Here is a 16,133-nt window from a genome sequence, read left to right as displayed (position 1 = left end):
TTTTTGCTGACTGTATAGGGCTTCTCCATCTTTGGCTGCAAAGAATATAATCAGTCTGATTTCGGTGTTGACCATCTGGTGATATCCATATGTAGAGTCTTCTCCTATGTTGTTGGAAGAGAGTGTTTGCTATGACCAGTGTATTCCCCTGGCAAAACTCTACTAGCCTTTGCCCTGCTTCATTCTGTATTCCAAGGCCAAATTTGCCTGTTACTCCAGGTGTTTCTTGACTTCCTGCTTTTGCATTCCAGTGCCCTATAATGAAAGGGACTTCTTTTGGGGGGTGTTATTTCTAGAAGGTCTTGTAGGTCTTCATAGAACTGTTCAACTTCAGCTTTTTCAGCATTACTGGTTGGGGCATAGACTTAGATTACTGTGATATTGAATGGTTTTGCCTTGGAAATGAACAGAGATCATTCTGTCATTTTTGAGATTGCATCCAAGTACTGCATTTCAGACTCTTTTGTTGACCATGATGGCTACTCCATTTCTTCTGAGGTATTCCTGCCCACAGTAGTAGATATAATGGTCATCTGAGTTAAATTCACCCATTCCAGTCCATTTTAGTTCGTTGATTCCTAGACTGTCGACATTCACTCTTGCCATCTCTTGTTTGACCACTTCCAATTTGCCTTGATGCATGGACCTGACATTCCAGGTTCCTATGCAATATTGCTCTTTATAGCATCGGACCTTGCTTCTATCACCAGTCACATCCACAGCTGGGTATTCTTTTTGCTTTGGCTCCATCCCTTCATTCTTTCTGGAGTTATTTCTCCACTGATCTCCAGTAGCATATTGGGCACCTACTGACCTGGGGAGTTCCTCTTTCAGTATCCTATCATTTTGCCTTTTCATACTTTTCATGGGGTTCTCAAGGCAAGAATACTGAAGTGGTTTGCCATTTCCTTCTCCAGTGGACCACATTCTGTCAGGTCTCTCCACCATGACCCGCCCATCTTGGGTTGCCCCACGGGCATGGCTTAGTTTCATTGAGTTAGACAAGGCTGTGGTCCTAGTGTGATTAGATTGACTAGTTTTCTGTGAGTATGGTTTCAGTGTGTCTGCCCTCTGATGCCCTCTTGCAACACCTACCGTCTTACTTGGGTTTCTCTTACTTTGGGTGTGGGGTATCTCTTCATGGCTGCTGTTTATTTTAGACCATGGAAATGATGTTAGACAAAAAGAAATTCGAGTGATTTTCTTATTTGAGTTCAAAATGGGCCATAAAGCAGGGGAAACAACTCACAACATCAAAAATGCATTTGGCCAAGAAAATGCTAACTGAACATGTAGTGCAGTGGAAGTTCAAAAAGGTTTGCAAAGGAGATAATAGCCTTGAAGATGAGTGTAGTGGCAGGCCATCGGAAGTTGACAGCAACCAGTTGAGAGCATCATTGAAGCTGATCCTCTTACAACTACATGAGAAGTTGCTGAAGAACTCAACATCAACCATTCTACAGTCATGAGGCATTTGAAGAAAATTGGAAAGGTGAGAAAACTCAATAAGTGGGTGCATCATGAGCTGACCACAGATTAAAAAAAATCATCATTTTGAAGTGTGGTCTTCTCTTATTCTGTGCATCAACAATGAACCATTTCTCCATCAGATTGTGACATGTGACAAAAAGTGGATTTTATATGACAACTGGTGATGACCAGCTCCACGGTTGGACTGAGAAGAAGCTCCAAAGCACTTCCCAAGGCCAAACTTCCACCCAAAAAAGGTCTCGGTCAGTGTTTGATGGTTGTTTGGTGGTCTGCTGACAGTCTGATTCAGTACAAGTTTCTGAATCGTAGTGAAACCACTGTATCTGAGAAGTATGCTCAGCAAATCAATAACTGTGGAAAACTTCAATGCTTTCAGCTGGCATTGATTAACAGGACCCAGTTTTTGAGCAAGTTGCACAACCAATGCTTCAAAAGTTGCATTAATTGGGTTACGAGGTTTTGCCTCATCCTCCATATTCACCTGACCTCTTGCCAACCAACCATTTCTTCAAGCAACTTTTTGTAGGGAAAACGCTTCTACAACCAGCAAGAGGCAGAACATGCTTTCCAAGAGTTGATCGAATCCCGAGGCATGGCCTTTTGCACTACAGGAATAAACAAAGTTATTTTTCCTTGACAAAAATGTGTTGATTGTAATGATTCCCTATTTTGATGAATAAAAATGTGTTTGAGCCTAGTTAAAATTATTTAAAATTCACTGTCCAAAACTGTAATTAAATTTGCACCAACATAATAGAATGGTTGATTTGTATCTCACTTTACCTAGGATTGGAGAAGGTGATGGCACCCCACTCCAGTACTCTTGCCTGGAAAATCCCATGGATGGAGGAGCCTGGTAGGCTACAGTCCATGGGGTCGCTAAGAGTTGGACACGACTGAGCAACTTCCCTTTCACTTTTCACTTTCATGCATTGGAGAAGGAAATGGCAACCCACTCCAGTGTTCTTGCCTGGAGAATCCCAGGGGCAAGAGAGCCTGGTGGGCTGACGTCTATGGGGTCACACAGAGTCGGACACGACTGAAGTGACTTAGCAGTAGCAGTTACCTAGGATAATCCTAACTAATTCCTTTTATCTTGGCCGATTTTAGTCTCAAATGTGTCCCAGTACAGTTCAGTTCAGTTGCTCAGTCATGTCCGACTCTACAACCCCATGGACTGCAGCATGCCAGGTCTCCCTGTCCATCAACAACTCCCAGAGTTTACTCAGACTCATGTCCGTTGAGTTGGTGATGCCATCCAACCGTCTCATCCTCTGTCATCCCTTTCTCCTGCCGCCTTCAATCATTCCCAGTATCAGGGTCTTTTCCAGTGAGTCAGTTCTTTGCATCAGGTGGCCAAAGTATTTCAGTTTCAGCTTCAGCATCAGTCCTCCAATGAATATTCAGGACTGATTTCCTTTAGGATGGACTGGTTGGATCTCCTTGAAGTCCAAGGGACTCTCAAAAGTCTTCTCCAACACCACAGTTCAAAAGCATCAATTCTTCAGCGCTCAGCTTTCCTTATAGTGCAACTGTCACATCCATGCATGACTACTGGAAAAACCATAGCCTTGACTAGATGGACCTTTGTTGCAAGGTAATGTCTCTGCATTTTAATATGCTGTCTAGGTTGGACATAACTTTTCTTCCAAGGAGCAAGTGTCTTTTAATTTCATGGCTGCAGTCACCATCTGCAGTGATTCTGGAGCCCAAAAAAATAAAGTCTGTCACTGTTTCCATTGTTTTCCCATCTGTTTGCCATGAGGTGATGGGATCAGATGCCATGGTCTTAGTTTTCTAAATGTTGAGTTTTAAGCCAACTTTTTCAGTCTCCTCTTTCACTTTCATCAAGAGGCTCTTTAGTTCTTCTTCACTTTCTGCCATGCAGGTGTCATCTGCATATCTGAGGTTATTGATATTTCTCCTGTAAATCTTTGATTCCGGGTTATGCTTCATCCAGTCCAGCATTTCTCATAATGTACTCTGCGTATAAGTTAAATAAGCAGGGTGACAGTATACAGCTTTGACGTACTCCTTTCCCTATTTGGAACCAGGCTGTAGTTTCGTGTCCAGTTCTAACTGTTGCTTCTTGATCTGCATATGGTTTTCTCAAGAGGCAGGTAAGGTGGTCTGGTATTCCTATCTCTTGAATAATTTTCCACAGTCTATTGTGATCCACACAGTGAAAGGCTTTGGCATAGTCAATAAAGCAGAAATAGATGTTTTTCTGGAACTCGGTTGCTTTTTCAGTGATCCAGTGGATGTTGGCAATTTGATCTCTGGTTCCTCTGCCTTTTCTAAAACCAACTTGAACATCTGGAAGTTCACATTTCACGTACTGTTGAAGCCTGGCTTGGAGAATTTTGAGCATTACTTTGGTAGCGTGTTAGATGAGTGCAATTGTGCGGTAGTTTGAGCATTCTTTGGCATTGCCTTTCTTTAGGATTGGAATGAAAACTGACCTTTTCCAGTCCTGTGGCCACTGCTGAGTTTTTCAAATTTGCTGGCATATTGAGTGCAGCCCTTTCACAGTATCATCTTTCAGGATTTGAAACAGCTCAACTGGAATTCCATCACCTTCACTAGCTTTGTTCATAGTAATGCTTCCTACAGCTCACTTGACTTCACATTCCAGGATGCCTGGCTCTAGGTGAGTGATTTCACCATCGTGATTATCTTGGTCATGAAGATCTTTTTTGTACAGTTCTTCTGTGTATTCTTTCCAACTCTTTATAATATCTTCTGCTTCTGTTAGGTCCATACCATTTCTGTCCTTATTGAGCCCATCTTTGCATGAAATGTTCCCTTGATATCTCTTATTTTCTTGAAGAGATCTCTAGTCTTTCCCATTCCATTGTTTCCCTCTATTTCTTTGCATTTTTCATTGAGGAAGGCTTTCTTACCTCTCCTTGCTATTCTTTGGAACTTTGCATTCAAATGGGTATATCTTTACTTTTCTCCTTTGCCTTTCACTTCTCTTCTTTTCACAGCTATTTTTAAGGCCTCCTCAGACAACCATTTTGACTTTTTTCATTTTCTTTTTCTTAGGGATGGTCTTGATCTCTGCCTCCTGTACAATGTCACAAACCTCCATCCATAGTTTTTCAGGTACTCTGTCTATCAGATCTAATCTCTTGAATCTATTTCTTACTTCCACTGTATAATCATAAGGGATTTGATTTAGGTCCTACCTGAATGGTCTAGTGGTTTTCCCTTCTTTCTTCAGTTTAAGTCTGATTTGGCAATAAGAAGTTCATGATCTGAGCCACGGTCAGCTTCTGGTCTTGTTTTTGCTGACTGTATAGGGCTTCTTCATCTTTGGCTGCAAAGAATATAATCAGTCTGATTTCAGTGTTGACCATCTGGTGATGTCCATGTGTTGAGTCTTCTCCTATGTTGTTGGAAGAGAGTGTTTGCTATGACCAGTGTATTCTCTTGGCAAAACTCTACTAGCCTTTGCCCTGCTTCATTCTGTACTCCAAGGCCAAATTTGCCTGTTACTCCAGGTGTTTCTTGACTTCCTGCTTTTGCATTCCAGTGCCCTATAATGAAAGGGACTTCTTTTTGGGGGTGTTATTTCTAGAAGGTCTTGTAGGTCTTCATAGAACTGTTCAACTTCAGCTTTTTAGCATTACTGGTTGGGGCATAGACTTAGATTACTGTGATATTGAATGGTTTTGCCTTGGACATGAACAGAGATCATTCTGTCATTTTTGAGATTGCATCCAAGTACTGCATTTCAGAGTCTTGACTATGATGGCTACTCCATTTCTTCTAAGGGATTCTTGCCCACAGTAGTAGATATAATGATCATGTGAGTTAAATTCACCCATTCCAGTCCATTTTAGTTCTCTTGATGAACATCCTAAGATGTTGATGTTCACTCTTGTCATCTCCTGTTTGACCACATCCAGTTTGCCTTGATTCATGGGCCTAACATTCCAGATTCCTATGCAGTATTGCTCTTCACGGTATCAGACTTTACCTCATGGGACTGGGGAAACAGACGCTTGGAGGGCACAAACAGAACCTTGAGTCCACCAGGAGAAAGTAGCAGTGACCCCATAAGACTGACCCAGACTTGCTCATGTGTGTCCAGGAGTCTCTGGTGGAGGTATGGGTTGGCGGTGGCCTGCTGTAGGGTTAGGGTCAGTGAGTGTAGCAGTGTGTGCATGGGACTTTCTGAAAGAGGTCACCATTATCTTCATTACTTCCACCATAGTTTGGCCTCAGGTCAAATAACAGGGAGGGAACACATCCCTGCCCATGGACAGGGAATTGGATTAAAGATTTACTGAGCATGGCTCTGCCCATCAGAAGAAGAACCAGTTTCCCCCTCAGTCAGTCTCTCTCATCAGCTGCTTATCCTTCTCCATCAAAGGGCAGACAGACTGAAAACCATAATCATGGAAAACTAAGCACTCTGATCACAGGGACCACAGTCTTGTCTAACTCAATGAAACTAAGCACCATGACTCATCAAGATGGATTAGTCATGGTGGAGAGTTCTAACAAAACATGGTCCACTGGAGAAGGGTATGGCAATCTACTTCAGTATTCTTGCCTTGAGAATCCTATGATCGGTATGAAAAGGCAAATGTGTCCCAGTTTGAAAGAAATGCAGTCATTTTGTATAGACTACCTTATGTTTAGCTATGGTTTTTCTGATAGCTTCCCTGATAGCTCAGTTGGTAAAGAAGCTGCCTGCAATTCAGGAAACCCCAGTTCGATTCCTGGGTGGGGAAGATCCTCTGGAAAAAGGATAGGCTACCCACTCCAGTATTCTTGGGCTTTCCTTGTGGCTCAGCTGGTAAAGAATCCACCTGCAGTGCCAGAGACTTGGGTTCAATCCCTGGGTTGTGAAGATCCCCTGGAGAAGGAAGAGGCTACCCACTCTAGTATTCTGGTCTTGACAATCCCATGGAACATTTAGTCCATGGGGTCACAAAGAGTTGGACATGACTGAGCGACTTTCACTTTCACTTTCATGGTTTTTCTAGTAGTCATGTACAGGTGTGAGAGTTCGGCCATAAAGAAGGCTGAGTGCTGAAGAATTGATGCTTTTGAATTGTGGTGCTGGAGAAGACTCTTGAGAGTCCCTTGGACAGCAGGGTGATCAAACCAGTCAGTCCGAAAGGAATTCAATCCTAAATATTCATTGGAATGACTTGATGCTAAAGCTGAAGCTCTGGTACTTTGGCCAACTGATGTGAGAAGCCTACTCATTGGAAAAGACCCTGATGCTGGGAATGATGGAAGGCAGGAGAAGTGGGTGACAGAGGATGAGATGGTTGGATGGCATCATCAACACCACGGATATGAGTTTGACCGAACCACAGGAGATAGTGAAGGACAGGGAAGCCTGACGTGCTACATTCCACGTGGTCGTAAAGAGGTGGACATGAGTTAGCAACTGAACAACAACAATGTTTGTTTTAGTAATCACATGACCCTAGAAAATTCAGAGATTAAATGATTCAGACAGGAGGTATGATCTGATGTTTTTGTCCCTTCTGGACAATATTATTTATCATTTAGAGTGAGTAAAATTAAACTATTTAGCCTTTCAAATTTGTTTTGGTAAAGAGTTAAATTTTAGTAAATTTGTTGTAATGCTGAAATATTGTCAACATATATTGAATTATATTTTTAGTTAAGTCCAGTGTTTTTGCAATAGACTTAATTCATTGATGGTGATATTTTCTGTAATTATCAGTGCATTTAAAAGAATTTTATAACATATTGGAAGAAATGGAGATACTTGTTAAGACTAAATTAATTACAGTAATTAGACAAGGCTTTAATTCTGGCTTATCAGCTGTGTGATCTTGGGCAAGTAACAACCTCTCAGAACCACAAAGTTTTCATTTTTTAAATGAAACCAATGATATTTAGTAATAAGGGTTGAAAAGAAATATAAGTTATGTGACTCAAATAATTCCTTCTGTAAAGTAAGTTTAAATTTCTTGAGAATGTAGTTCACCAAAAAGGTCCAACTACATGTGAGTTTTACAGCATATAGTTAGTGTCATGATTTAATTATCACAATAATTTTGTTGCATAACGCATAAGAACATAGATGTTAAAAGTATGACTTTGTTTCTGAATTACCTTTATAGAGTGCTTTTACCTCAAACGTATATCCAAATCACTGAACGCGAATTATTTGATACTGAAAAATTGTCTTTCTAAATTGGTAATATGTTTAGTGTATCTAAACAGAATTTGCTTTTATTGTATAAGACTTACATATGAATCAGTAAATATGAACCAGTCTGACAGCAACTTGTTTATGTTATTTGATACATAAAACATTGATACATCCATAGGTAAATATTAATAAAACTTAAATATTCCTTATTTTAAAAAAGTTACTTGATTGGAAGGCAAAACTTCCATGAAAAGGAGCTGTATGGTAGTTTTGAGAGAGGTGAAGTGTTTTTTCACTACAGATAATTTAGGAAGGTTCTTAGAGGAGGTGAACATTGGGAAAGTGTGGAAGGAATATAGAAAGCCTTAAAAGGGTGGGAATGGAGGAAAGAAGGCAGAGGTGATGGAAATGGGCAATTCATTTTTGGACTTCAGAGTGGATTGGTTGGTTGTGTAAGAGGATTAATATCAGGGTCAGACTGAAAGGTCTTAACTATTAAACTAAGGATTCTTTATATGCCAGGCGATGGGGACTCACTGGATTTTTTTGAGTAAATGGTTGATATGTCAATAAGATACTTGGAAAGATTATTTAGCAGAAGGCAGGATAGAGGTGTGGGGCTTCCAAGGTGGTGCAGTGGTAAAGCATCTGCCTGCCAATGCAGGAGACACAAGAGATGTTGGTTTGATCCCTGGGTTGGGAAGATTCCCTGGAGAAGGAAATGACAGCCCACTCCATTATCCTTGTCTGGAAAATCCCATAGACAGAGAAGCCTGGCATGCTACAGTCTCTGGGGGTCTCAAACAGTTGTACACAACTGAGTGAGCACACACACACAGAAAATATAGGAAGTTAAAATGTCAATTAGGGAAGTGATTTTTTGAAAAAGTTAATACTTAAGAATGGAAACAAATTGTGATGCTTTATTAAAACATGCAAGTCTTCAGTCTCCCTTTTGGTGTTATTACTTCATAAATGCATCTAGATATTTAAAGAAACTATAAAACAAGCTTTTGGTCAAAATAAATACCAAGTATTTCAAGAGATATAAAGCACATTCTTTTTGTTTTTCTGTATTGATAACATTCACCTATTAATCAGAACAACAAAAACCTCTCTAAAGTTTAAGTATCCCTTTCAAATGTTTAAAAAACTTAACTCTTTAAGTTTTAGTACCATTTACTTATTGTAAGCAGTAACTTATAAAGAAATGCAGCAAATGATAAATGGAAATTCAAGTGCAAAAAGTATAGTGTTTTCTTTGGATTTTATATTTTTGTTTTTATATTTTCTTAGTCAATTTTAGAATATGTCTAGCTAAGTAGTAGATACCTAGACTCCTTCTAAATATAAATTTTAAATATGATTTTATAGCTTCTCAAAAAAGTGAGTTTTCCAATAAAGTTCCCCAAATGTATTATTTAAATGAGTAGAAATTATTTCATATTGTTTAAATTGAGCTATCCAATTTAACAGTAAAATAGAACATTTAAAATAACTTTTTTAAAGAAAAACTGATTTTAATTTTATTTGTAAGAGCTTATTACTGCTTTTTCCTGTTTAACATCTATTCTGTAGGCCAAACATTAAGATATTCTTTTCTGTTGTGAATAGATAGAGATATATATTATGCTAGTTAAGGCACAGGCTGAGTTGCTGTTCACAAAAAACTCCAAATCCTTAGAGTTTCACACAAAACAAGTCATGTCCGACTCTTTGCAATCCCAGGGACTGCAGCCAGGCCTCTGTCTTCCTCACCATCTCCCACAGTTTGCCCAAGTTCATGTCCAGCCATCTCATCCTCTGTCACCCTCTTCTCCTTCTGCCTTCAATCTTTCCCAGCATCAGGGTCTTTTCCAATGAGTTGGCTAATATTGATATTTATATTAGCTACGTTTTAAGTCTTCCATAGCTACAGGTGTTTAATGGCCAGTCTTTGGACAGTGCAGATACCATCATCACAGAAAGTTCTGTTGGTCAGAGCTGTGTTAAGAGGTTGTTCTTAAAAATTCCATTTTTTGTTATGTTAGTAGAGAGAAGATATAAATACATACACTCTTCTCAGCATCTTGAATCTGGAATGTTGATGTCTTCAGGAAGTCAAAGTCTAAATGGAGTTTGATGGGTCATATTAGCCTAAGTTCTACACTGTCGGAAGAGAGAATGGGAGGGGTGGTGGGAGGTACAGCCACTATTTGGTTACAAATGATCTGAACGGTGTACATATCACTTCTGCTTGTAGTACATTGGCCAGAATTTAATGATATGCTGATACCCAAGGGCAGCTGGAAAGGTTACTAGCTGGATGGAGTGTACTCAGCCAAAACTTGGTTTAGCTGGGAGTGGAGGCAGGGATCCTATTACCAAATGAAAGAAGCTAAGAATAATACTAGAGGACACTTGACAATCTAGGTCACATGTATTTAATATGATGATCACATTTAGTTTTCTCCATTTTCCTCAAAGTAGAATCATTGTGGGTAACCTGTTTCATTTTAAGTGACCTTGATGAGATTAACCTGAAATTGTTATTTTTTAAAGTTTGAATTATGTTTTACAGTTCAATGGAATTAACCTTATAATCCTTTTGATTCAGGGCAATACTTTGAGCATGAACCTGTTTTTCTCTAATGTATTATTTCTACATCTTAAACTTTGTGGCAAGATAATCTTTTGTTCCTGTGATTGCAAACAAAAGACTAGAACTTTAGTTTATTTCTGTCTTTTTTAATAGACGTTCTATAATTTTGAACATGTTGATGCCGAGCAGCAATGAGGAGTATGAAAAGTACTAGTTGGTGATTTAGTTTTTCCTTCTGTCTCCATGTTCCTTCTTGCTTTCTCTATGTGTATATATTCATCATGCTTCTAAACAATTTAGGGTTTATAATGGAAAGCAACAGGCTTTTTCCACACCACTTCCCATCCCTGGTCTTATTCTTTGAGACACTCTGAAATGTTCATGTTTATAAGTAACTTCTATATTTTTAAAAAATATCCCTATATTCAGCATTACTTGATTTATCAGAATTACATACTGATTAATTACTGTAATAAAAATAAACTTAGTTCATATACTGCCTTCTCTCTCCCTTCATCACTATTCTTTTATTCTTCTATTAGCTTTACTATTTCTTAAACTTCTTACGTGTCTGCTTAAAGATGGTATCTCTTACTCTCAAATTAGCAATTACAAAATTCAGTGTTTCTAATCTTCCCTCCTCATATCTTTCCCCTTTCTACTTCTTAGTTTTTGTCGTCTCTCTTTTAAATTGCAATGATCAAATATATTTACATTCATTTCTGTAACTATAATTAAGTCTGCTAGCTTTGTCTATTGCTGAATTCTAAAAATTGTAATTAGTAAGCAGTTTAATTTTTTATGACTACATAAATATTTTTCACTGAAAAGCTAATGGTAGAGCAATTACCATTTTTAACATAGCTTTTATTGTTTATAATTGAGTTCAAAATTTCCTCTTCCCATTTTGGTTTCTTATATTTTTAAAAAATTTTCTTAATTTTTTCCCATATAAAAGCAATACCCTCTATTCTGTAGACTTTCTATTTTGGCCAGCCAGCTCCCTTCTAGAGTCTTATTTTTCTGTCTTCTGATCTGTTTTGTCAGTCAGTGCACTTCTGACCACTTTACATTTTTATAAAGTTTGTTGAAAATTTGCTTTGGTTGGTGCTTTTTGTAACTGTGGGTTTATGTATGTCTCTTTGAAATTCCACTTTTTGTATATGAGTAGAGAAGATGTAAATACATACATTCTTCTCAACATCTTGAATCTGGAGTGTTGATGTCTTCAAAGAGTCAGATGCCCATGTATCTAACCCTGACAGTCATATTGATAAAACATGCGATAAAGTCCTATGTTCTAAATTTTGGAGGGGAGGGGAATTTGTGATGTTTACAGATAAAGCTGAAAGAAAATAATGATTATCTATATAAATTCATTGATACTTTTATGTAAGTAGTCATTTCTAGAATAATTTTAGCTTCATTTGTTTTCTAAGACCTAGAGTTTTCATAGATTATGATAAATTTTTTTTCTGTTGATAAGGATTTTCTGTTTTACTTTTTATTCTATTATTCAAGATTTGTATTTTCAGTTTGAGATCTTTTCATTACAGATAGTATTCCACAGTTCTACTGCCCAGAATTTCTTGAAATTGACCTATTTTACTATTATATCTGGCCAGTGACTTAACAGCACAGAGTGTTTAAAAAAAAATGATTCTTGGGTTAGGAGGCTAATGTTAGTGTTGAACTCTAATAGGTTTTGCCATCAGTCTCGGTGATAAGTTGTACAATACTCTTAGGCTACTTTTTATCTTTACAAGAGAATGGTATTGTAAAAATGTCAAAAAAAATATCCACATGCCCAGTTCACCAGTAAATATACTGCTAAATTTGATCCTTTTTGGCAGTAGCTTATGCTACTCAAGGGACTGTATTTTTACAGAATGACATATTTCAAAGGGTATCGGTTTCCATTTGAGAAAATTCATGCATTTAGAGCAACTTAAAGCCAAAACAATTGTGCTTGTGCTATATGTTTAAAATATTAGTCATCTTGAATACATGCCCAGGTTAAATGTCAGAAGCTATATATTGCACAACAAGAAAATTTATTGTTGGGAGACCAGGTGGTACCTGTGCTTATACAGCACTTTCCTGAGAGGATCAGTTTGAGTATATGAACTAATATTAGCCAGGTGTTTGTACAGTAACATTATTGATAATAAAGGAGAAGTTCATTGAGGAGAAAAACAAATAAAGGAAGCATAAAAGTCTCATACTGTATAAAACTACAGAAATGGATCAAAGAGTTTGACAGGAAGTTTAATGTGTACATAAGTAGAGTCTGACAGGAACATGCTGTGTGTGCCAAAGGTTCCAGTGATGGAAAACCGAAACATAGTGCTCACTGACCACAGCATGAGCCTTGACACACGTTGTAAATAATCCGGAGATCTATGACTGCATTAGGCACTGGGCTGGTGTATTAACGGCAGTAAATCTATAGCAGCATAATGGGATGGCATGCAGAAATTCCTCTGATTAATTTTTGTAATGGATTAATAGGAATATAGCAAATATTTTCAATTCCTACCATCCCCCAACCTCTTCCTTCCCCCAGCCTCACCCTCCCCATTGTGATCTTTTTTTATTTCCTTCTACTCACCAGGCTTGTGTTTGTGGATCCTTGCTTTAGTACCATCAAGTTAAAAGCAGATGTTTCTGGTAGAGAGCATCTAATCACTGTCAAGTTGAAGGCGAAGGTATGTGCTTCGTTAGACTGTTACTCTGACCAGGAAATACCTTGTGAAGTGAATTCTGAAAATGTTTTTAATGTAAACAAGGTCTAGTTGCTTCTAAAAAAATGTATATATGACCCCTAAAGAAATTATTTTGGAATGCCTCTGATTTATTCATTAAGTTTCCCAAAGCCTAGATATAATTTCATGTCCCTGTTTTAGTTCAGATTTGATCAAATAAGGCTTGGCAGCTTCACAGTACCATAATGTTATGTTTGTAACACCCTATGTAGAAAAGAGTTGGAAGTTTCTGCTATTCCAAGTTCTACTGAAGAAGTCTTTTGTCTTCAACTTTTATTTTTTGATGAATTACCTTTGTTCTTATTTCTGACTTCCCACCACACCCCAAACACAGACCCATACATATGGATACTTTTTATTTTCTTGGCTGAAATTTTTTTACTTCTGGTTTTAAAAATTTTGCAGAGGTTATATACCTCTATTTATAGAGCCCTTACAGGCTTGTGATCTATAACTACTAATTTTATTGGCATAATGCATAGCTATTTTGTCATTTTTTAATTATACATTGTGAATTTTGAGAAATAAGTAGAACAAGCAAGTTCAGGATATTAATCATATACTTAGTAATCACTGGAGAAACATTAGAATTTGAGAAAACCAGGTCATCTAACTTTTTTTTTGTTCTTACAAGTCATCAATCAACTCTATTTCAGAAGATTATAGTGATGAAAAGATCAATTGTGTTTGTCCTTTTTAAAAATGTGTCTGGCATTTAAGCTTTTCATGAGAGAATTAATATATAAAGCTGCGCTGGGGTGACACAGAAAAGTTGATATCTTATAGTGCCTCTATATCAAACAAATTGAGAAACGACTCATTCTTTTCTTACACACTGAATGTTTATAGTTTTAAGATTCATATGTGATAAGTTTTGAGAAAATATTAGTGGGATATAAATATTAATTGTAAAATAAGTTCCATGAATATTTTTATTAAATGAAAGTGAAAACATTTCCTTTTTAATTAAAAAAAAATTTTTTTTTAAATCAAGGAGAAATCTGCCTTTATCCTTCCAAAGGTCACATACTGCCAGTGGCAAGGTTCTGTCAGTTTCTTCAGAGTTTTATTTGTTTTTTGTTTTTTTTTTTTTTAAATATTCTAGTATTTTGTACATTGAAAAAAGTTGCTGCTATGAAGACCAAAATGAAGAATTTAAAATACATCCTATCCTGATTCTGTTTTTTCTGATAGCCTCATTTCTTGCCATCTTTTCTACTGAGAATGATGTAAATCTTACATCTATAAGATTTTATTATTAATTCTAATTAATGATATTTTTGATAGTATTCAGAGGGAGGATGTGTAGCCACTAGAATGGTCCATCCTCTCTGCTTTTTCTTAAAATTTTTCAAAGTAGATAAAGGTGACCCTTCTAATATTCCTCTGGAGAATATTTTCAGGTGTGAATTTCTGCAGCACCAATAGCTATAAAGCACTATTATGGATGCTCTGGCAAGAAAGAAGAGAAAGCTTTGAGTTTTTAAGAAATTAGGAAGAAAAATAATCTGCATTTTTTTAAAAAGTCAGAAACTAAATGAACTTATATTGGTATGACTTATTAGTCTTAATTTGTCCATTTAGTTCAACTTTCATAGAGACCAAAGTTGTCTTTCAGGTGTGGTAATTTTATTTCTTAAGAATATTTGGGATTGTCAGTTAAAAACAGTGAAAGCTAAAACTTACATGTTAAAGGGTCCTTAATACAATGCAAAATCTTAATCCAAACTGAATTTTATAGTGTCAGGCTTATTTTTTTGACAAACCTTGCAACATGGTTATTTTTGTAAATACACAAACCTGTTTCTTTTATCTGGTACTTTTTGATATCTAGTAATATGTTTGTTTTTATTCTTGAATACAACTCTACCAGTTCTGGCCCTCTGCCTCACTGTCTCCAAAAACCCACAAAGAAAATAATATAAATTCTGTCCAGACTTCCTCTATGAAAAGTGAACGTATAATCAAAAATAAATACCATAAGGAAATCAGTTGAATTTGGCATTTTTATGTGTATTTTTAATGCAGTATTTACAGTTCATCCTAAACCATAGTCTTTTCTTTATAAAAGAGGTAGCCCAGAGCTTCCTTAGCTTTGGTCAAGATCAGAACTGCTTGAAAAACAAATCATAGATGTTTCTGAGACTGGGCACTCTGATGACTATTTTTATAAATAGTCTGCTGCAATTTTATGTATTATTCTGCCAGGGAGTCCAGTCATGAATTGAGTTGGGTTAAATTTTTCCTTAGGAACGTATGCTATAGAGTCTAATAAATATTGTTTGTTATGAAAGTATATACTCAATATTATATAATTATATTCTCTTATAGTTATTAATTTGATTGAATTGTTTCAAGTGAGACTTGAAAAACTATATTAATTACTGTACCTATTTTTCAGTTTCTTTGTGTGGAGCTTTAGTTATTATTGTTAACTAGATTTCTAAAGTAAAACTTTGACAATCTCTAGTGGCTTGAAAAATACTGAATTTGATAGTCATTTTACAGTATCATACTTGGCTATATATATTATGGTTAGTGTTACTCAGTGGACATGAGTTTGAGTAAGCTCTGGGAGACGGTGAAGGAGAGGGAATCCTGGTGTGTTGTAGTCCATGGGGTTGCAAAGAGTCAGACATGACTGAGCGACTGATAACAATATAGACAACTCCAAAAATGAGTATCTAGGGATGCTACTGCATGAGTCATGTTAAATCATCCAGAATTATATAAATTCGTGCCTTTTAGGTTTGATACAGTTATGTAGTATTTATTATATAAACAGAATTGATCTTGAATGTGAATATAGTACAATATTTATACATTGACTTGGTAAAGCCAACTATTTATAGATCAGTCTAATTTATTGTATACATATTTGTATGTTTGCATAAATGTACCTAAATATATATCTGAATGTTATCTCATATATGTGGAATCATATTTATTTTAACCTGCTTTTTATTTAACTCCTTGTGGATCTCTCTTTTGTTTAATTCCTTGTGGCTCTCTTTATTAGTACATATGTGCCATTTAGTACCCTGAGCCCTATTTGAATGTAGGATCATAATTCTCTTTTAATATAATGTGCCATATATGCTTAATGATTTCCAAAGTTACAGGTACTTTTTACTGGGTTTATCTA

General features: G+C 36.7%; 1 protein-coding gene across 6 annotated transcripts in view; it reads left to right on the top strand.

Moving 5' to 3' along the window:
- FANCL (FA complementation group L) overlaps positions 1 to 16,133 on the top strand; it is an 89,733-nt gene that overhangs the window by 38,463 nt on the left and 35,137 nt on the right. For all 6 annotated transcript variants that reach the window (XM_027555362.1, XM_027555359.1, XM_027555357.1 and 3 more), the window contains one exon: positions 12,838 to 12,931. In XM_027555362.1, the coding sequence (XP_027411163.1) occupies positions 12,838 to 12,931 (94 nt within the window). The remainder of the gene's footprint in view (positions 1 to 12,837; positions 12,932 to 16,133) is intronic.

The sequence above is a fragment of the Bos indicus x Bos taurus genome, chromosome 11 (genome assembly GCF_003369695.1).
Source record: "Bos indicus x Bos taurus breed Angus x Brahman F1 hybrid chromosome 11, Bos_hybrid_MaternalHap_v2.0, whole genome shotgun sequence".
Classification (NCBI taxonomy): domain Eukaryota; kingdom Metazoa; phylum Chordata; class Mammalia; order Artiodactyla; family Bovidae; genus Bos; species Bos indicus x Bos taurus.
This window is presented reverse-complemented; position numbering and strand designations above follow the sequence as displayed.